The sequence below is a fragment of the Dipodomys merriami genome, unplaced genomic scaffold (assembly GCF_024711535.1).
Source record: "Dipodomys merriami isolate MVZ:Mamm:240054 unplaced genomic scaffold, mDipMer1.0.p SCAF_64, whole genome shotgun sequence".
Taxonomy (NCBI): Eukaryota; Metazoa; Chordata; class Mammalia; order Rodentia; family Heteromyidae; genus Dipodomys; species Dipodomys merriami.
The window spans coordinates 2,609,194-2,630,187 of NW_027206224.1; the positions used below are offsets into that span (position 1 = coordinate 2,609,194).

The following is a 20,994-nucleotide window of genomic DNA, read 5'->3' on the forward strand; positions in this document are numbered from 1 at the left end:
GTTGGAAAGCTACCCCTACACACTGAAAATCAAAAACACCTTACCTCACAGTAAACAATGTCTGCTCCATAATCCAGGGCTAGCAGCCGCATTGGGAGGGTCCCAACCCGAACCATAGGGGCTAAGATGACTTTGTTGTGGTAGCACAGGGAAATATTATTCACAATCATTCCTCCTGCGCTATACCTAAAGAAAGGGAAAACATAAGTAGCAACATTAAGTGAAGAAAGTCACTTCTATAATCTAGTGGAGGCTTCCCTTCCTCCTTCCAACTTACTCATTTTTTTTCCTTTCCTTTGATCATAAAAAGTATGACTGTGAATAATACTCACTAGACACTACATTGAAAATAAACTATACAACTTGTGGATGGGGACAGAAGGGAAGGGATGACACTGTCCAAAAAGAAATGTATTCTTGGGCTGGGAAGGTGGCTCAGTGGTAGAGAGCTTGCCTTGCATGCATGAGGCCTTGGGTTCGATTCCTCAGTACCATATAAACAGAAAAAGCCGGAAGTGCTGCTGTAGCTCAATGGTAGAGCACTAGCCTTGAGCTGAAGAGTTGGGGGACAGTACCCAGGCCCAGAGTTCAGGCCCCAAGACTGACAAAAAACAAAGAACAAACAACAACAACAAAAACAAGACAAAAAGAAAAGAAAAAAACCCTTTGGGCCCATTTCCTGGAGTTCATTCTGATATTTTGTATGATCAGATGCACATAGATATTGCACCTTTGTGTTCCTCCCCTAAGAGTATCTTCCTTTGGTCTCATTGTGTGTGAATGCCTACAGTCCTGTATCACTTATCACGTCCCTGTGTACTTTAGATCTAGCTTCCGCATATGAGAGAAAACATGTACCGTTTGTCTCTCTGAGCTTGCCTTACTTCAGTTAACATGATTTGTTCTGGGTCCATCCATTTCCCTGCAAATGACATAATTTTATTCTTTCTAATTGCTATGTAAAATTCCATTGTGTATAGGCAGCATGTTTTTCTGTTTGTTTAGTTGGTTTTTTTTTGGTGGATCCAGTTATTTTTTAGGGATTCTGGGTTGTTTCCATAACTTAGCTGTAATAGAGTACAGCAATAAAAATGGATGTACAAGGGTCTTAAAGAGTCTTTACCAATATTAGCATTTAAAAAACAAGAGGATCATCTAACACTCAAAAAAACAAAACAACAACAACAACAAAAAACAGTGCCTACAGCTAGGCAGCAGCAGTTCATGTGTGTAGTCCTAGCTAATTTTTTTGTTGAAGGCTAGTGCTCTCCTGGTTGCACTTCTGGATTTTTTATGGTTAATTGGAAATATAGTCTCATGGACTTTCCTGTCTAGGATGGCTTAGAATCACAGTCCTTAGATCTCAGCCTCCTGAGTAGCTGAGACTATAGATAGGCATGAGCCACTGGCACCTAGCTAAGAGATTTTTTTTTTCATACCAATTTTTAGATCTTACCTCAAGACAATCAAAATGTTAACTCCACAAAAACAGAGATTTTATTCATTTTGCTGAGCATTTATGTATTGTGTATAGGGGTGTGTGTATGTGTATGCTTGAGTGTACAGGGGCTAGTAGCACTAGTAGCCTTGTGCTTCCCTCCGCTTTTTCACTCTACCACTTAAGCCACATCTCCAGTCCAGCATTTTCACTACTCAATTGGAGACAGAATCGTGTAGAACTCTTTTGCCACTGGCTTTAAACCTTGATTCTCAGATCTTAACCTAGTGACTAGCTAGGATTACATGCATGAGCCACCAACACCTGGCTATGTTCTGAACTTATCAATGATAGAAAACTCAGTTTATTCAAAGCAGATATGAACAATTCTAGTTCTTACTGTAGTTCTTTATATAAAGTTCAGAATCTGCCTTCCAGTCATCTGTGAGCTCCAATTCTGCAAGTGCTCTAAGTTATTTCCCTAGTGCTCTCCCATATATTTTAAAGCATCTCTAGCTTACAATACATAATACAATGTAAATAGTTGTTATATTGTATTGTTCAGGAATTATGGGCAAGAAAAAAAATCTTTAAGTTCAGTATAGATACGATTCTTTTTGTGAATGTTTTCAGTTCATGGTCAATTTGAATTCACAAATGCCCAACCTGTGGACAGAAGGGCTAACTGCATTCAATTAAACTAAAATATTTTCTTCAAGTGTTAAGAAACTCCATTTACTTCATCTGTCACACCAGGCACTTCAGACTACACTAAACACCCCTTTTTTTTCTCTCCCAGATCTGTTTAGGAAGTATGAACAGTGTCATTTGTTCATTCACACCTCTCCCCCTCTGCCCGAACCTCAGAATTCAAATCAAATATATGTGAGGTAAGCCTCATGGCTAATCACTTCATAGATGTAGCAGAACACTATTGGTAATAGTATTACTAATACTATTTACTATTACTAGTTTGGAATCCCACAATAAGCCAGTGGAGGTGAGCAGGCTGCAAGAATGATGGATGGGGGGCTGGGAAGGTGGCTCAGTGGTAGAGCGCTTGCCTTGCATGCTCAAGGCCCTGGGTTCGATTCCTCAGCACCACATAAGCAAAAAGAAAAAAGCCGGAAGTGGCACTATGGCTCAAGTGGTAGAGCACTAGCCTTGAGCTGAAGAGCTGAGGGACAGCGCTCAGGCCCAGAGTTCAGGCCCCATGACCGGACCCCCCCCCCAAAAAAAAGAATGATGGATGGATTGGTGGGAGGGAGATGAAGAGGGGAGGGTTTTATCAGGATACATATGGAAACATCACAGTGAAATCCCTGTGTACAACTAATATAAGCAGATAAGTGGAGAAACACAAGTAATAGATTCAGGATGAGAAGCTAGGAGTGACAAGGAAATGTAAATTAAAACTTGGTTGAAAGGGAGAAAGCATGAAGAAACGATGTCTCCACTTAACAGCCTTAAGAATTTACCTCCCACTTTAGAAAAGAACTAAGATGAAAGCCATCCTCACTTTGCACTCCGGGCGGTGTGTCTACGACCCCAGACTCTGGTCTCAGCTTCCAGGCTTACCTACCATTCATGCAGACTCTCACTAAAACAGGTATTACCACTGCTTGTTCGGAGTCCAGGTGTGAGGAAGTATTACAGCACCCAGAGTTTACCAGGAGGGACCAACGCCGAACAAACGATCGGAGCAGCGAGGACGACAAATTGCTGGGAGCCACCCGCACACCTGGTCCATTTGGCCAGGGCCCCGCTGTCGCCTTCGACTTTTCAGCCCCCGCCCTCGCCTCCACTGCTCGTCTTTCCCCAAAGTTTGCCCGGATCTGGATAATGCCGCCCCTGGTTGAGATCTACAGACCTCGAAGCCACGGAACTCTAAGGTCCTCCCCTCCTTCCTCGCGGTTCCCAGTGCCACACTCCTCACTGAACCGCGCCAGCCACCGTAGCCGAGGCGGAGGCGCACGTGTGACGTCAGTGACCCGCGCCCTTCCCAAAACGAGGGGCTGGAGCGCGATGGCGCTAACACGTCGGCCGTGGCTATGGTCATTCCTAGTTCGGTTGTTTCTTGCGCCCCGACGAGACCTAGCGGTCCATGCTGCCGACGAGCCCTTGCCAGTGGTGCGCATCCCGAGAACTTGGCAACGGCGGCAGGAACAGCGGCAGAGCCGGCGTCGGAGTCTCCCGCAGCCGGTGCTAGTGCGGCCTGGACCACTGTTAGTCTCGGCGCGGCGCCGGGAGTTTAACCAGCCGGCGCGCCTCACGCTGAGCCAGTGGGAGTCCGCGCCGCTCGCCTCGCGTGGCTGGAGGCATCGGCGGGCCCGCGGGGACTACTTTTCCATTGAGCGAGCACAGCAGGAGGCACCTGCCCTGCGCAACCTTTCGTCCGGGAGAAGTTTCGCCGAGCTCGGTTTGGAGCCCCGCGTGCTGAGTGCCCTTAGGGAGGCTGCGCCGGAAGTCATTCGACCCACCACCGTGCAGGCAAGCACCATCCCTCCGTTGGTCCGCGGCCGCCACGTTCTTTGCGCCGCGGAAACGGGCAGTGGAAAGACTCTCAGCTACCTACTGCCGTTGTTTCATCGGCTCATGAAGGGGCTTGTCCTGGACTCCAGCCATATCGCCACTCCCCGCAGTCTAGTCCTTGTGCCTTCCCGAGAATTAGCCGAACAAGTGCAGGCGGTAGCGCAGCCATTGGGCAAATACTTGGGCCTGCAAGTGCAGGACCTAGAGGGAGGCCATGGCATGCGTAGGATCAAGCTGCAACTGTCTAGAGAACCTTCAGCAGATGTGCTAGTGGCCACTCCAGGGGCTCTGTGGAAGGCTTTGAAAAGTCAACTGATCAGCCTAAAACAGCTCTCCCTCATGGTGTTGGACGAGGCAGACACACTGCTGGATGAAAGCTTCCTGGAACTGGTGGACTACATCCTGGAGAAGAGCCATGTAGCAGAAAGCCCAGCTGACTTAGAAGACCCCTTTAATCCCAAAGCTCAGCTAGTGCTGGTGGGAGCCACATTTCCCGAAGGTGTAGGCCAGTTGCTGAGTAAATTCGCCAACCCAGACTCTCTTACCACCATCACCAGCGCTAAGCTTCACTGCATCATGCCTCATGTCAAGCAGACGTTTATGAAACTGAAAGGAGCAGAGAAGGTGACAGAGTTGGTACAGATCCTCAAGAAGTATGACAAAACAGCTAAGACTCAACCATCAGGGACTGTTCTGGTGTTCTGCAACAGCTCTAGCACTGTGAACTGGCTGGGATATATTCTGGATGATCACAAAATCCGACACCTAAGGCTGCAGGGGCAAATGCCAGCCAAAATGAGAACAGGGATCTTCCAGTGCTTTCAAAAAGGCTCTCAAAACATACTTCTCTGCACAGACATAGCTTCTCGAGGCTTGGACAGCATCCATGTGGAGCTGGTCATCAATTATGATTTCCCCCTCACCCTTCAGGATTACATCCACAGAGCAGGGAGGGTAGGCCGAGTGGGGAGCGAGGTGCCAGGCACCGTTTTCAGCTTTGTGACCCATCCCTGGGATGTGAGGTTGGTTCAGAAGATTGAACTGGCAGCTCGTCGAAGGAGAAGCCTTCCAGGACTAGAATCATCAGTGAGAGATCCTTTGCCTCAGCAAGACTGATTTTGGCTGACATAAATGTGTTATTTCTTTGTATCCTTGGGTGGGTGAGCACATTTGTCAGAAGGAGGCATTGGACATACGTTCTTGTCTCCCTGAAGGACTGCTTTGCTGCTGTGGCTTTGACTTTTTCTTTCTTTGTCAGTCATGGGCCTTGAACTCTGAGTCTGGGTGCTGTCCTTCAGCTCTTCAGCTCAAGGAAAGTACTCTACCACTTGAGCCACAGCGCCACTTCCTGCTTGTGGCTTTGAAAGGTAAGCTGCTGGCTAGCACTGGAGTGTGGTCTTTCATATGACACATAAAAAATAAAGTGGATTTTGACTTTATGATTTCTAACAAATGATAGTTTGTATGGGATTTTTTTTCAACAGAAGATTTTCATTGCACATAATATTGCAACACCAGAGGATGGCACAGAAGTTAGTAAACAGCCTGCTTAAGGAGTGAGATGGAAGTAATTGCACCAGTCAAAGGATGGTGTTTGTACCAGTCAGGCTTTCCTCTGGGCCAGCAAGAGAAACACTCCTCTCTGTTCTAGGTAAAAAAGGCTGGGGTTGGGGGCCAGTAGCTCATACTGATATCCTAGCTACTTGTTCAAAGCCAGTGCAGGCAAGCAGAAAGTCTGTGAGACTTCAATTAAACACCAAAAGAGCCAGAAGTGGAGCTGTGGCTCAAGTGGCAGAGCCCTGGCCTTGAGCAAAAGAAGCTCAAGGACAAAAAAAAAAAAAATACACTTAGCTTGGAAACAGGACAGAAAAGGGAAAAAAAAAAAAAGAAGCTCAAGGACTGTGCCCAGGCCCTGAGTTCAAGCCTCATGATTGGAACACACAAAGGTTTTTGGTTTTTCTGGTTCTTCTTTTTTTTTAACTAGTGTAGAGTTTAGTGCAGCTTGTGATGGCAAAAGTCTAGCATAAACTGTTAGAAACAGACATGACTGGGGCATTGCATTCTGGGCTTTTCTGCCTGTGCTGTCTTTGAACCACCATTTGCTGTCAGCCTCCTGAGTAGCTAGGATTATAGGCATGAACTCTGGTGTGCAGATTGTCATTCCCACTTTTAAAATCATTAGTGACCTACATTTTGCCTTGGAGCACCATCTTCCTAATGTCCAACACCTAGGATTGTGGGATTGTGATGAACTTTTCCTCACATTTCTATCATGTATAAATTTAGAGTCCTAATAGGAAGCCCTACTGTTGAGTAGAATACTTGTCACGCTGGATAACCCCATTCACTGTGTGTGTGTGTGTGTGTGTGTGTGTGTGTGTGTGTGTGTGTGTGTGTGTGTGTGTGTGTGTCTGTCTGTGTGTCTGTGTGTCTGTGTGTCTGTGTGTCTGTGTGTGTATGTGTGTTGGTACTGGAGCTTGAACCATTCACTGTGTGTGTGTGTGTATGTGTGTGTGTGTGTACTGGTACTGGAGCTTGAACTCACGTCCTGAGCACTGTCTATTAGCTTTTTCTTTTTGCCAGTCCTGGGGCTTGAATTCAAGGCCTAGGGCACTGTCCTTGAGCTTCTTTTCCTCAAGGATAACACTCTACCAGTTGAGCCAAGTGCCACTTACAGCTTTTTCTGTTTATGTGTACTGTGGAATCAAACCCAGGGCTTCATGCATGCTAGGCAAGCACTCTACCCATAAGCCACATTCCCAGCCCTCCATTAGCTTTTTTGCTCAAGACTGGTGCTCTACTATTTGAACTACACCTCAGCTTCTGGCTTTTTGGTGGCCAATTGGAGATAGTCTCTCACAAACTTTCTGTCCAGGCTGACTTCAAACTATGGGATCCTCAGATCTCAGTCTTCTGAGTAGTAGCTAGGATTACAGGCACAAATCACTGGCATCTACCTCCTTTTCACTGCTTAGAACGTCACTTAAATAAAGATGGGGGTGGGGGACTGGGAAGGTTGCTCAGTTGTAGAGCGCTTGTCTTGCATGCATGAGGCCCTGGGTTTGATTCTTCAGCACCACATAAGTAGAAAATGGCAGAGGTGGCGCTGTGGCTCAAGTGGTAGAGTGCTAGCCTTGAGCTGAAGAGCTTAGGGACAGCGCTCAGGCCCAGAGTTCAGGCCCCACGACCAGCAAAAAAAATAAAGATGCAGGGTCCATGAATTTACACTCAGCACAACAAAGTCAAAAAGAGCCTGTCTCTACTTTGATTCTTCCCAACTGGAATGTGTTCTTTTTTCACCTGTCCAGCTCTCACCTTCAGGCCACTCTTTTTTTTTTTTTTTTGGCGGTCGTGGGGCTTGAACTCTGGGCCTGGGCGCTGTCCCTCAGCTCTAAAGCTCAAGGCGAGCTCTCTACCACTTGAGCTATAGCGCCACTTCCGGTTTTCTGGTGGTTTATTGGAGATAGGAGTCTCACGGTCTCTCCTGCCCGGGCTTTGAGCCACGATCCTCAGATCTCAACCTCCTGAGTAGCTAGGATTATGGGCTGGCTTTGAGCCGTGATCCTCAGATCTCAGCCTCCTGAGTAGCTAGGATTATAGGCGTGAGCCACCAGCACCCGGCTGCCTTCAGGCCACTCTTGAGCCCTCCCTGGTCCCCTAATCCACTTGAATTTTTGCCTTTCCCACTATCAAATGCTTATAGTGCATTTTGTGTGTCTCAGGCTAGTCTTTTTTTTGGGCGGGGGGGGGGGGGGGGTCCAGTCGTGGGACCTGAACTCTGGGCCTGGGCGCTGTCTCTCAGCTCTTCAGCTCCCTAGCGCTCTACCACTTGAGCCACAGCGCCACTTCCAGCTTTTTTTCTTTTTTCTTTTGTGGTGCTGAGGAATCGAACCCAGGACCTCATGCATGCAAGGCAAGCGCTCTACCACTGAGCCACCTTCCCAGCCCTCAGGCTAGGCTTGACTGACTGATCACAAAATTTCAGTTTCTCCATCCCTCCCAGTGTTCACTGGAACTGTGCCCACCCACAAATGTGCTCCTCAGGGAGTGGCTCTTAAGTAGTTTATGAGTGAAGAGGCCAAACCAGAAAGCCCATGCAGGGGTCTCAGCCTTTTCCTTGTGCTTCTCCATAACATAGAGGGTTAGACCTCAAGTCAGAAGATCCTTATGTGATCTCACTGGGTAGTAATGACATCACAGGCCTCAGTTTCCATGGCAAGAGAACTACACAAAGGTGATCCCCCCTGAGGGAACTTCCCTATCCTTTATCTACAAGACACATAATCTCGTTAGTAGTATAAAAGAGAATGTCTGACCGAATCTTCTATATTCACTCCAACATGTCTTCTGTTCCCTGGGAGAGCAGTGCAGCAGGTAGGTCAAAGACACTCATCTGTATGAGACTTGGTATACAACCTTTTTGGGCTACTATATGTCCCTTCAGAGCTTGGTAACCACACCTAAGAAATTCCTCAGCTATGAGTATGATGAATGTCCTGTTCCCCACTCAGGAACCCACAGTGTTCCTGTTCACTAAGAGCAAGTGACATCATCTCTGGACAAGAGTTCAGAGAAGTGTTGATCTCTATCAATTTAACCTCTCTGGGCTACAAGATGTTTCCTTCAGACCTTTTTTGTTGTTGTTGATCATGGGACCTGAATTTGTGGCCTGGATGCTGTACCTAAACTCTTGCTCAAGGCTAGTACTTTACCACTGAGCCACAGCACCATTTCCAGTTTTCTGGTGGTTAATTGGAAATAAGAGTCTCACAGACTTTCCTTCCTGGGCTGGCTTTGAACTATGAACCTCAGATCTCAGCCTCCTGAGTAGCTAGAATTGCAGGCGTGGGCTGGCCAAGTGTACTTTTCTTGTCAAGCTTTAAGTGTAATCCTTTAAGGAAGAGTTGTTGACCTCTAATTAACCTCCACTTAAGACCTAGGTGATTCTTTACTGTATTGCCTTGAAGACATACAGATTAAGCTCCTTCATATGCATCCCAGTCTGAGCTGCTGAGTATTGGAGGAACCAGTAGTCTTTGGGTCCCATGGTGGGAAGGGTTCATAACAATTTAAATTAGGTCACTTTCTTGCTTCTTTCTTTCTTTTTTTCTTTCTTTTCCTTCCTTCCTTTCTTTCTTTCTTTCTTTCTTTCTTTCTTCCTTTCTTCCTTTCTTCCTTTCTTTCCCTTCCTTCCTTCCTTCCTTCCTTCCTTCCTTCCTTCCTTCCTTTCTTTCTTTCTTTCTTTCTTTCTTTCTTTCTTTCTTTCTGCCTGGTCACTGTCCCTAAGCTTCTTTTGCTCAAGGATAGCACTCTACCACTTGAGCCACAGTGCCATTTCTAACTTTTTCTGTTTATGTGGTACCAAGGAATCAAACCCAGGGCTCCATGCATGCTAAGCAAGCAGTCTTATCATTAAGCTACATTCCCAGCCCTAGATCACATTTTTCTAAAATTTGGAAACCATTATTATTATAGCTCTAAAATGTCAGGCCTTTAGAAAATTTTCTCATTTGTGTAAGAGAGAAACTAAGGGGTGCCATCTACAATTATTTTGAGGTTCATGGTTGTCCCTGGGAATAAGGAAACATATCCTGGTCTCCCATTGTTGCCATTGGCTCCACAGAAGCCAAGTGATTTTTTTTTGGGGGGGGGGTGTCCGGTTGTGGGGACTGAACTCTGGGCTTGGGCGCTGTCCCTCAGCTCTTCAGCTCAAGGCTAGCGCTCTACCACTTGAGCCATAGCACCACTTCTGGCTTTTTTCTTTTTGCTTATGTGGTGCTGAGGAATTGAACTCAGGGCCTCATGCCTGCAAGGCAAGCGCTCTACCACTGAGCCACCTTCCCAGCCCCAAGCCAAGTGATTTTATAGCAAGCATCCCTTTTTAGGGAGCCCCAAGACTGGTTGGGATAAGCAGATAAGAGGGGCTTTAGCCAGAAACAGGAAGGGATGTGAGAGGAAGGTCCCAGAAGCACAGTGTATAAGCACAAGTGACTGATCCATTCTGGTTTTCTTTCCAGCAGTGCCTCCCGTGCCGCCTCCTACGCCTGTTTACTACCATGTCCTCTACCAAGGGTATGGAGAAACCCAGATGGGCTGGCATGGGGAGACATACTGCCTGGTGGGTGGTTACCGGCTCTATGGGGATGCTCCCCTGGCCACCCCAACAAAGACCAAAACAGAGAATCCAGTACCCAGGCAGACTCCCAAGAAACATCGAGCTCCAGAGTTGGATGAAGATCTAAGTTGCCCTAGCCCCAAAATTCATCCTTTGAACCATGGGGGCAGAAGGCTGACCCCACAGAAGCTTGCTAAACGAGCTAGTCTATTGAAAGGACAAGCATTTAACAGTGACTGCCACTGCCTGCCCCTAGAGATAGAACCTGAGCCATTCTGCCTGAGCCCTCCCCAGCCAGGAACCCCACTTCTGTTACAACTGGCTACAGGCAAGAAAGTTTGAGAGAAGAGGCTGCTTTGATTTCCCAGGGCTGAAGCTGGCCTGGACAAAGACTTTTCTTGGGCAGTAGAAAGAATAATCTTCCCTGTGCAAACCAAGAAGGAGCCAAGAAATGGTGCAAAGTGGCCTAGCAGGGCCCCAGTGTACCAGATGGATTCCTGCCCCTGAGTCACTGCCAGTGACCACCAACACAAACCAGAAGGGGCTGAAGTGGGACGAAACAAGAAGTGGTTGCCCCAGGAGCCCTTTGCCTGTATCCTCAAGAAGCAGAAGAAAGAGCTCCAGAGACACCAGCTACCAGGAGAAAGTTCATCAAGACCCCACTGCCACCCCCTTTGGTTCATAGTTCTTTTTTTTTCCAGTCCCTTATGGCCCTTATTGCTCAATAAAGTGATTTTCTATGTTTGACTTGAAATTTTGCTTGTCCAAGGCCAAGCTTCAATACCCACCTCCCACCCTGATGTACATTTCTACACAATGAAAGGTCTTCTGTCTTCAAATGTATTCATTGGGTGCAGCTTCTAATTACACAATCCCTATAGTGATGCCTTGAACTGTGGCAGAACTCAGGCCAGTTCGTTAAAATTAAAATGGAGAGCAGAGTTGGGTACTGGTAGCTCACATCTGTAATCTTAGCTACTCACAGAAGGTTGAGGGTTGCAGTTTAAAGCCAGCCTGGGCAGGAAGGTCCCTGAGACTCTTATCTGCAATTAACTACCAAAAAGCCAGAAGTAGAACTGAGGCTCAAGTGGTAGAGCACCAGCCTTGAGTGAAAAAGCTAAGAGGTAACGCCCAGGCCCTGAGTTCAAGCCCAGTATACACTCACTCTCTCTCTCTCTCTCTCTCTCTCTCTCTCTCTCTCTCTCTCTCTCTCTCTCTCTCTCTCTCTCTCTCCCACACACACACACACACACACATACACACATAGCTTCTCTGGTGTGGCCTGATGTTCAGCCACATTTGAAGTTAGAGTTCACATGCTGGCCTTCACAGGGTAAGCGATCTTGTACAGGCCATTAAGCCTGGCCAAGGAGGAAGGCTTTCTACATAAAGCAAAAAGCTAGGGACTAGGAATGTGGCTTAATAGTAGAATGCTTGCCTAGCATGCAGAAGCCCTGTGTTTGACTCCTCAGTACCACATAAATAGAAAAAGCTGGAAGAAGCACTGTGGCTCAAGTGGCATAGTGCTAGCTTTAAGCAAAAGTAGCCCGAGGACAGTGCCCAAGCCCTGAGTTCAAGGACTGGCAAAAACAAAAAACACATCCAGGCTGAGAAAACTTCCTCCTGGATAGCTCAGGCTGTCCAGACACTCTGGAAGAGTTTGTTCATTTCCTTTTTTAGAAGGCCTTCTTGCATCTCAAGTCCTCATTCACTGATCAATCTGGCTACCGAAAGAAGGTTCCAAAACTAGAGGAGTTCCAACAAGTGCTAGAGTTCAAAAATTTAAGATGCTAAAGGACAGCAGCTGGAAATGGAGTCTGAGCACAGTTCACAAACCCTTTCAATGGGTGGCATTTCCAGGAGATGACCTATAAGCCAAGTGGGTGTGAGCACGTGGTTCTGGGGGATCCCTGGAGGAAATAGCTAGGGTAAGGGTGGGGCCTGCCAAACAAGGAAGGGAACTAAGTTAAGCCCTGAAGGTCTCTGAGAGCTCACACCACAACAGTCTCGTGAGAAGTTGGATGTAGCCCCAGGACCCTGGTGTCAGGCCTTTCTTTAGGAGCTGAATTTCTGACTTGACTTGCACATTGAGGTAGGAGGGAACCTGGCCAAGCAGAACAGCCAGCAGCCCTGGAATGAAGGTGCTGGGGTGTGGGGCTCTATTACCGTGGAAATCTCTGTCTCTCTCTCTCTGCCTCTGTCTCTGTCTCTCTCTCCTCTCTCTCTCTCTCTCTTCCCTGATGCTGGTTCCGTTCTCCTGACAACCAACCCTCCAAGGGCAGATACAGCACACTCCCCAATTCCTGAGGCTGTTTGGGGGTGCTCTTAACAGTCCCCAGTCCCCAAGGGAGAGAGGTGAGACAGATACAGGAGTGAAGAGAGGTCCCAGGGGCAGAGCGCCCCTGAACCCATGGACTCCATAAGATTAACTCATTTCCAGAGCCCATCTCCTCCCCTACACCCACCCTACACGCCCAGAGCACCGTTGGTCACAGACACCTGCGGCCCTGGAAAGTGGCAAGAGGTTGGGGACCTGAGGCCGCCTGGCTGAGGCTACTACTCTCTGGGAGAAGCCCCCCAGGCCCCTTCCCTGGGCGAGGAAGAAACCCTAGAAGTAGCCGGGAGGCCCACCAGGGAGTGGCGGAGGCGGTGCTGAAAGAACAGGAGAGCCCGGCCCGGTGCGCACGGCAGCGGCCCGCCCAGCCCCTGGGGGCGCCCTTTGGGATCCCGGGCACGGGAGGGCCGTGGCGCCCTCTGGCGGCAGTGCTGCGCGACGTTTGCGACACCCCGCGTGGCAGGCGTCGCAGGGTGGGGCGACTTCAACCCCTGGAGACTGGATCCCAGGGTGGAGACCCAATCGTCATCGTCGTCTTCTGTCCTCCTCAGGCTCTGCCACCTCCTTGGGCCCAGAGCCCGGAGCAAAATGCAGCCCAAGGGCCTCGAGGGTCCCCAGGCGGGGGTCCGGCGGTCTCTGCTGCCCGTTCTGTACCTGCTGACGGTCGTGTTCTTGCTGGGGCCTGCCCAGCCAGCCAACGCGGCCCAGACCACGCCCAGCAGCTCCAGCGCCCCGACTTTGCCCAGCACCCCCAGCACCCTGCTCACAACGGGCACCCCCAGTGCCCCAACTATGTCAGGCCTGGGTCTGCGAGAGCGTGCTCGGGCCCTGATGAGGGACTTCCCGCTTGTGGATGGGTGCGTAGGTGTGGGTGGGCTCTGAGGGCACCCCTGAGGAGGGGAAGGTTCAGAGCTTACGGGAACGGCAAAGAGCCCCCCCCCCATACCATGTCTACATGGTCCACTCTCCCATCATCCACCCCTCAGTGCCCTTCCCCTTCCTGCGAACCCCCAGGCTTCAAGGAATCTCATTATAGTCTTGACAACAGTGTGCAGGGGAGACCCCTGGAATATGCCCTGCCTAGCCTGGTATCTAAGGAACTCATACTTTTATCCCTGTTCTGACCCTTCTGTAACTTCCTTTCAGCCACAACGACTTTCCCTTGGTCCTGAGGCAGCTTTACCAGAAAGGTCTACCGGATGTTAACCTGAGAAACTTCAGCCATGGCCAGACCAGCCTGGATCGCCTTAGAGATGGACTTGTGGGTGCCCAGGTACCACAGCAACCCCACAGGGTGCCACAGCATGGTTGCTGGATGTTAGGAAGAGGGGCCTGAGGGGATTGTAATTTAGTTAAATGGGGACTTACCTGGGCAGCAGTGGCTCACGCCTGTAATCTTAGCTACTCAGGATGCTGAGATCTTGAGGATCCCTGTTCAAAGCCAACCAGGATAGGAAAGTCAATGAGACTCTTATCTCCAATTAACACCAAAAAGCTGTAAGTGGAGCAGTGGCTCAAGTGGTAAGGCACCAGCCTTGAGAGAGAGAAAAAAAAAAAAAAAAAGCTAAAGGACAATCAATGTCCAGGCCCTGAGTTTAGGCCCCAGTACTGATACCCAAAAAAAGTATCATGAAAGGATACTGGGACTGCAGCAGTGGGTGTGAAGATATCACAGAAGAATGAGAGCATTCCTTGTGGCCTTTGGGCCCACTGGATAAATTTGTTGGCTGTGAAGGCCTGCAGAGCACCCCAGCAGCTCCTACTCAAGTCAACCCCTGGCTTTTCCCCCTAGTTCTGGTCAGCCTATGTCCCCTGCCAGACTCAGGACCAGGATGCTGTGCGCCTCACCCTGGAGCAGATTGATCTCATTCATCGTATGTGTGCCAACTACTCTGAGCTGGAGCTTGTGACTTCAGTTAAAGGTGGGTGAACTGGTGCTAGATATTAGGGACTTGATAGATCTATTCTAGCTCCTGAAAGTAATCACTTGTCCTATTGGCCCCCCAGCTCTGAACAGCACCCAGAAATTGGCCTGTCTCATTGGCGTAGAGGGTGGCCACTCGCTTGATAGTAGTCTGTCTGTGCTACGCAGTTTTTATATGCTGGGAGTACGCTACCTGACGCTCACTCATACCTGCAACACACCTTGGTGAGTACAGGCCAGATGGTGTGGGCCCCCTGAGGCAGGAATCTGACCAAGATCACAGTGTAGGCCCAGATCAATCTTTACCTCTAGGGACTGGCACTGGCTTTTGGAATGGAAGGGGAGCTGGTATTCATAGGAAAAGACTGGATCCCAGCACAGAACTCCTCTCTCTGGCTGGCACAGTCTATCCTGGTTTCTTGAGTTTGCTCCAGGGAATTACAGGGATAGAAAGATTTGTTGTTGGTGGAGGTGATTGTGGTGGTGGTGGTAGTATGTGTGTATGTGTGTGTATACATTCACCTGCTGGTACTGGGACTTGAACTCAGGATCTGGGCACTGTCTCTTAGCTTTTTTTGTTGGTGGTGGTGGTTGTGGAGCTTGAACTCAGCCTGGGAGCTATCACTCAGCTCTTCAGCTCAAGGCAAGCACTCTACCACTTGAGCCACAGTGCCACTTCTGGTTTTCTGGTGGTTTATTGGACATAAGAGTCTCCACAGACTTTCCTGTCAAGGCTGGCTTTGAATCGTGATCCTCAGATCTCAGATACTCCTGAGTAGCTAGGATTACAGGCCAGAGCCACTGGCACCAGGCTCTTAGCTTTTTTGCTGATATTCTACCACTTGAACTACTTATGGCTCCACTTGCAGGGGGGGGGGGGTCTGGTTGTGGGACCTGAACTCTGGGCCTGGGCATTGTCCCTCAGCTTTTCAGCTCAAGGCTAGCACTCTACCATTTGAGCCACAGCACCACTTCCGGCTTTTTTCTTTTTTTGCTTATGTGGTGCTGAGGAATCGAACCCAGGGCCTCCTGCATGCAAGGCAAGCACTCTACCACTGAGCCACCTTCCCAGCCCCCCTCCCCCTTTTTTGTGCTCAACTAGAGATAAGTCTAACAGACTTTCCTACTTGGGCTGGCTTCAAACCACAACCATTAGATCTCAGCCGCCTGATGTGAGCCACAGGTGCCCAATCGGGGTAGAAGTTTCAGTAGAGGCTTTTAGGCTCTTGTGGCCAAGAATAGCCACCAGTCAGACCTGTTTTCTGGCCATTCTGCAGGGCAGAGAGCTCATCAAAGAATGTCCACCCATTCTACAGCAATGTCAGTGGACTGACCAGCTTTGGTGAGGTGAGGACTGTGGTTTAGTACTCCAGCCCATGCCTTACCTTTCCCTATAGATAAATGGGAGGGGGCACATGGACACCCCTGACAGTCTCCTCCCAATCTGTCCCTGCAGAAGGTGGTAGCTGAAATGAATCGCCTGGGCATGATGGTAGATTTGTCCCATGGCTCAGATGCTGTAGCACAACGGGCCTTGGAAGTGTCACAAGCACCTGTGATCTTCTCTCACTCGGCTGCCCGGGGTGTGTGTGAGAATGCTCGAAATGTTCCTGATGACATCTTGCAGCGTCTGGTGAGAAATTACCCAGCCTTGGGAACTAAAGGAAAAACTTCACAAGACCTTGAACTTCTCCCCCACACCCCCCCCCCCGCCCTTGCACAGGGTTGGGAAGGTGGCTCAGTGGTAGAGTGCTTGCCTTGCATGCATGAGGCCTTGGGTTTGATTCCTCAGCACCACATAAGCAGAAAAAGCCAGCAGTGGCGCTATGGCTCAAGTGGTAGGGTAGAGTGCTAGCCTTGAGCTGAAAAGCTGAGGGACAGCGCCCAGGCCCAGAGTTCAGACCCCACAGCAGACCAAAAAAAGAAAAAAAAAAATGGGCCCCTGTTTCCTCAATCTGCTGAAAATCTAGGCTGAACATCTTCTCTCCGTATCCCCTGAAGTCTTAAATATGTGTCGGACTAGAGATTCTAGATGGTAAATATTCTTCTATTTCTCAAACCCTGAGCCAAGATACCTCCACCCAACCCAGATTCCTTGAGATTCCTCCACTCACACAAAATCAGAGAGGTACAGTCTCCTGTGGCTCATAAAGTTAGGGATCAGCAGCTTTCTCATTGGGGCCCAAGGGGTGGGAAGGAACATGCTTGTGCTGCGGGCCAAGCTGAGCATGTGCCTGACTATCCTTGCAGAAGAATAACGGTGGCATCGTGATGGTATCCTTATCTGTAGGGGTGCTGCAGTGCAACAAATTAGCCAACGTGTCCACAGTGGCAGGTGAGCCTGCCCCGGTCCTCCCCTCCCCTCCCCTACTAGCCCCCCCCCCCCCCCCCGTGCTTCCTAAGAAGCTCTGCTTTGGACCTGAAGTCTTTGGAGCATATCAGCACAGCTTCAGTGATGGTTTAGCTAAAAATCACAGGATGAACAGCACATCGGTGCTATGGTGGAATGATAGTTACAGAGTCTACATTGCCCTGCTGGTGAGTAAAAGGGAGGTGATCGGACATAAAGCTGAGTGCTAAACACCTGTGCTTTGGTCAGGACTACCAAAGCCTTGGGAGCCCTGTCTCTACCTTAGGTCTGTGAAGTCTTTATTAGCTCTATTCTTTGTTCCTTTCTTATCTTCCACATCTCCAGAAAGAAGCCTCCACCAGGTTCTCAAGGAGTCTGGAGGCCGGGTGGATCTGGATGGGAAATGGCACCAATGGGTGACTCTCTAAATGGCTTCATTGCAAACCTAAAGTCTAGTATAGAGACAGGTGAGACCTGTCCCTGTCAAACCTCAGGACCTTCAGGTGGCCACACAAAGTGTCAGGTAATCAAGGACTGGTCTTCATGGCCTTATCAGCTGCAAGAATGGAAGATCATCAGAGTGTAGATTTAGAAGGGTAACCCTACCCCTAGAAGCCTCACACTGCTGACTCCCCATCTCCCCAGATCACTTTGACCACATCAAGGCAGTCATTGGATCCAAATTCATCGGGATTGGTGGAGATTATGATGGCACCAGCCAGTGAGTACTTTCTGTGGTTTGGGGCTGCTGGAGAGCAATGGGGCCCTGGTCGCCATGCTCCCCAGCATGTTCCCCCATTGCGTTTAGGCATTGCCCACCTTGTACTTCCTAGATCCCCAGGTATGCGTCCTGGGTTAATCTTCAGCCTTCAGCCTTCTGGTCCTAAAGGCCAGAGAGGCCCTTATTTGTCTGAGCCACCAGAGAGCTCATCTACCTGCACATACACATAAACCCAGTCCCAGCAGACCTACTCTCTATGAACAGGCATCCAAGTTGGGCAGGGCTGGCTATCATCTCTGCCCAATTCTAGTCAGTTGTTGCTGTTTATTTTAATTTTTTTTTGGTTGATCATGAGGCTTGATCTAAGAGGCTAGACACCAACCCTGAGCTTTTGTGTTCAAGGCTAGTGCTCCACTACTTTGAGCCACCGCTACACATCTGAGTTTCTGGTAGTTAATTGAAGATAAGAGTCCTATGAACTTTCTTGCCTGGGCTGGCTTCTAACTGCAGTCCTCAGATATCAGCCTCCTGTATAGCTAGGATTACAGGCATGTGCTATCAGTGCCAACCTCAGTAATCATTATTCATTCATTCATTTGCAGTACTGGGGATTGAACCTAGGGCTTTGTGCATGTTAGACAAGCACTTGACCACTGAACTACATGCCCAGCCCATTTCTCTTGAGTCATAGCTCCCCTTATGGCTTTTTGCTGGTTAACTGGATATAACAATCTCACAGACTTATTCACCTACACTGACTTCAAACCTTGATCTTGGATCTAAGCCTCCTGAGTAGCTAGGACTACAGGTGTGAGCTACCAGTATCCAGCTAATACTCAACTTTTATTAGTTGAGATTGGGTCTGATTAACTATTTGCCTGGGTTTACTTCAAATCATGATCTTCCCAATTTCAGCCTCCTGTATAGCTAAGATTATAAGCATGATACACCACCATACCCAGCATGTGTGTGTTTTTTTTAAAGAGGGAACATTTAATTTCAGTGGAAGATACAGATCTTAACAGTACAGTTTAACTAGGTGCCAGTGCATCACGTTATAATCTAGCTATGCAGGAAGCTGATTCTTAAAGATCGAGGTTCACAGCCAGACCTGGCAGACAATTCCAGGAGACCTATCTCCAATTAATTAGGCATGGCTTAAATGGTAAGAGCACAAGCTATGAGCAAAAAAGCTGAGCAAGAGTGCAAGGCCCTAAGTTCAAGTCCCAGTACCAGTAACACACACACACACACACACACACACACACACACACACACACACACACACACACACACAAATTAATTTTGGCAAATATTCAAGGAAGTTTTGAGGCCTCCTCTGGATGAGGCACAAGAAGGAGTGAATCACTTTTCACATCTGCCCAGGGTTGGGGTGCAGAGTCCCAGAATTGGATTCTGTGTTGGGATCAGGGTGCCAGGTCTGAGATTTTCTTAATGGTGGCCACACAGGTTCCCTCAGGGGTTGGAGGACGTGTCCACATACCCAGTGCTGATAGAGGAGTTGCTGCGTCGGGGCTGGAGTGAGGAAGAGCTTCAAGGAGTCCTTCGAGGAAATCTGCTGCGGGTCTTCAGACAAGTGGAGCAGGTACACAGGGCTGGGGCAAGAGAGTGGCACAGGGGTCCGAGCAGGTGCCTCAAGGGGGAGCTATGGGAGCTGCTGACAATCCATTTCCATTTTAGGTACGGGATGAAAAGCAGTGGCAGAGTCCTTTGGAGGACGTATTCCCAGAAGAACAGCTGGGCAGTCTGTGCCGCTCCATCCTCCAGCGTCAGCCTCTGAGACATCTGGTCCCAGACCAGAAAGTAACTGAGATCCCTGTACATTGGACACCCAAGTTGTCACCAAGGTGGTTATTTTCAATGTCCCCCCACACAGTCCCAAGCTCTACTGTTGTTGCCATGTTTGTTGTTGCCATATTTCCAGGCCTTATTTTGTGGCTCTGGTGACCTCGTTGGTCCTGACAGATGTCACTCTGGCACTTTGATCCCTATGAAGCTCCCCACTTGTGCAGGCACAAATAAATCTTTTGGACATGGAACCAGATATGAGTCGATGCAGTGGTTGATGGGGGAATCTAGACTTCAGCTACTATTTGCTCAAGGATTGACTAAGCCTGAGGTACCCGGGGGTTGAGCTATATATACTGGACAAGCACTATTCAGAAGGATCCCAAATTATCTTTTTTTTTTTTTTTTTTTTTTGCCAGTACTGGGGCCTGAACTCAAGGGCTAGGCACTGTCCCTGAATTTCTTTTATTTATTTATTTGGGTCTGGTCGTAAGGCCTGAACTCTGGGCCTGGGCACTATCCCTCAACAATTCAGCTCAAGGCTAGCGCTCTACACTTGAGCCACAGCACCACTTCCGGCTTCTTTCTTTTTGCTTATGTGGTGCTGGGGAATCGAACCCAGGGCCTCATGCATGCAAGGCAAGCACTCTACCACTGAGCCACCTTCCCAGCCCCTGTCCCTGAATTTCTTTTGCTCAAGGCTAGCACTCTACCACTTGAGTCATAGCACCACTTCCAGTTTTCTGGTAGTTCATTGGAGATAAGAGTCTCATGGATTTTCTTGGCCAGGTAGCAGATCCTCAGATCTCAGCCTCCTGAGTAACTAGGATTACAGGCATGAGCCACTGGCACTCGGCATGGCTTTTACTGTTTTAGTGGTACTGAGGAATCGAACCCAGGGCTTCGTGCATGCTAGGTAAACTCTCTACCACTAAGCCACATTCCTAGCCTTACAGTAGCTATAATCCTAACTACTCAGTAGTCAGGCACCATGCATAGTAACTCAACTTGTAATCTTGGCTACTGAAGACACTAAGATCAGGAGGATCATGGTTCCAGGCCAGCCTGGGCAAAGAGTTTGCATCTTAACTAATGAAGTTGGGTACAATGGTATGTATGTCTGTTATCTCAGCTATATGGAAATAAGTAGGAGGATCTTTTGTTCCAAATAGCCTATCCTGTGCAGAAAGTGAGACCTTATCTAAAAATTAACCAGAAAAATTCATGTCTGGGGGACATGACACAAAGATAAAGGGCCTTCTAGAAAGTACAAGGCCCTAAATTCAAAACCCTCAATACCACTTGTAATTCTCTCAGCCTCCCAAGTAACTGGGACTTCATACATTTAACACTAAACCCAGTGTGATATTTAAAAACAAAAAAAGGGCTAGGAATGTGGCTTTGTGGTAGAGTGCTTGCCTAGCATGCCTGAAGCCTTGGGTTTGATTCCTCAGTACCACATAAACAGAAAAAGCCAGAAGTGGCCCTGTGGCTCAAATGGTAGAGTTCAAGACCCAGGACTGGCAAAAAAAAAAAAAAAAAAAAAAAAAAACAAAAAAACAAGGTGGGGGCTGGGACTATGGCTTAATGGTAGAGTGCTTGCCTACCATGCATGAAGCCCTGTGTTTGATTCCTCAGTACCATATAAGCAGAAAAAGCCAGAAAGTGGTGTTGTGGCTCAAGTGATAGAGTGTAAGCCTTGAGTACAGAAAGGCTCAGGGACAGTGCCCAGGTCCTGAGTTCAACGCGCAGGACTGGTAAACAACAACA

General features: G+C 48.6%; 3 protein-coding genes across 10 annotated transcripts in view; 2 read left to right on the forward strand and 1 right to left on the reverse strand.

Moving 5' to 3' along the window:
- LOC138815385 (tRNA-dihydrouridine(20) synthase [NAD(P)+]-like) overlaps positions 1–3,396 on the reverse strand; it is a 43,978-nt gene extending 40,582 nt beyond the window's left edge. For 2 of the 4 annotated variants that reach the window (XM_070004745.1, XM_070004742.1), the window contains exons 1-2: positions 3,309–3,396; positions 45–186 (exon numbers count right to left, since the gene is read on the reverse strand). In XM_070004745.1, coding sequence (XP_069860846.1) covers positions 45–170 — 126 coding nt within the window. In that variant the 5' untranslated portion in view covers positions 171–186; positions 3,309–3,396. Of the gene's footprint in view, positions 1–44; positions 187–2,957; positions 3,266–3,308 lie in introns of those variants that run through there. The other 2 variants (XM_070004744.1, XM_070004743.1) reach the window with 2 other exon arrangements.
- A 51-nt stretch (positions 3,397–3,447) lies between these two features.
- LOC138815386 (probable ATP-dependent RNA helicase DDX28) lies at positions 3,448–10,009 on the forward strand. Of its 4 annotated transcripts, none has more exons than XR_011368308.1 (2): positions 3,448–5,337; positions 9,991–10,009. XR_011368308.1 is itself a non-coding variant. In XM_070004747.1 (1 exon), exon 1 carries the CDS (start codon positions 3,464–3,466, stop codon positions 5,084–5,086), a length of 1,623 nt encoding a protein of 540 aa, XP_069860848.1. In that variant the 5' UTR covers positions 3,448–3,463; the 3' UTR covers positions 5,087–5,423. The 4 variants fall into 4 exon arrangements, 1 of the variants encoding a protein (XP_069860848.1); XR_011368307.1 differs by having other exon boundaries at positions 9,988–10,006; XR_011368306.1 differs by lacking the exon at positions 9,991–10,009 and adding an exon at positions 5,455–5,485.
- A 2,057-nt stretch (positions 10,010–12,066) lies between these two features.
- Positions 12,067–19,478, forward strand: LOC138815387 (dipeptidase 2-like). 2 transcript variants are annotated; one of them, XM_070004749.1, is made up of 11 exons: positions 12,067–12,177; positions 12,972–13,277; positions 13,567–13,693; positions 14,213–14,342; positions 14,428–14,569; positions 15,622–15,691; positions 15,801–15,977; positions 16,595–16,679; positions 17,340–17,415; positions 18,886–19,021; positions 19,117–19,478. In XM_070004749.1, exons 2-11 carry the CDS (start codon positions 13,009–13,011, stop codon positions 19,381–19,383), a joined length of 1,479 nt encoding a protein of 492 aa, XP_069860850.1. In that variant the 5' UTR covers positions 12,067–12,177; positions 12,972–13,008; the 3' UTR covers positions 19,384–19,478. The 2 variants fall into 2 exon arrangements, with proteins under 2 accessions (XP_069860850.1, XP_069860849.1); XM_070004748.1 differs by lacking the exon at positions 12,067–12,177 and having other exon boundaries at positions 12,904–13,277.
- The last annotated feature ends 1,516 nt before the right edge of the window (positions 19,479–20,994 follow it).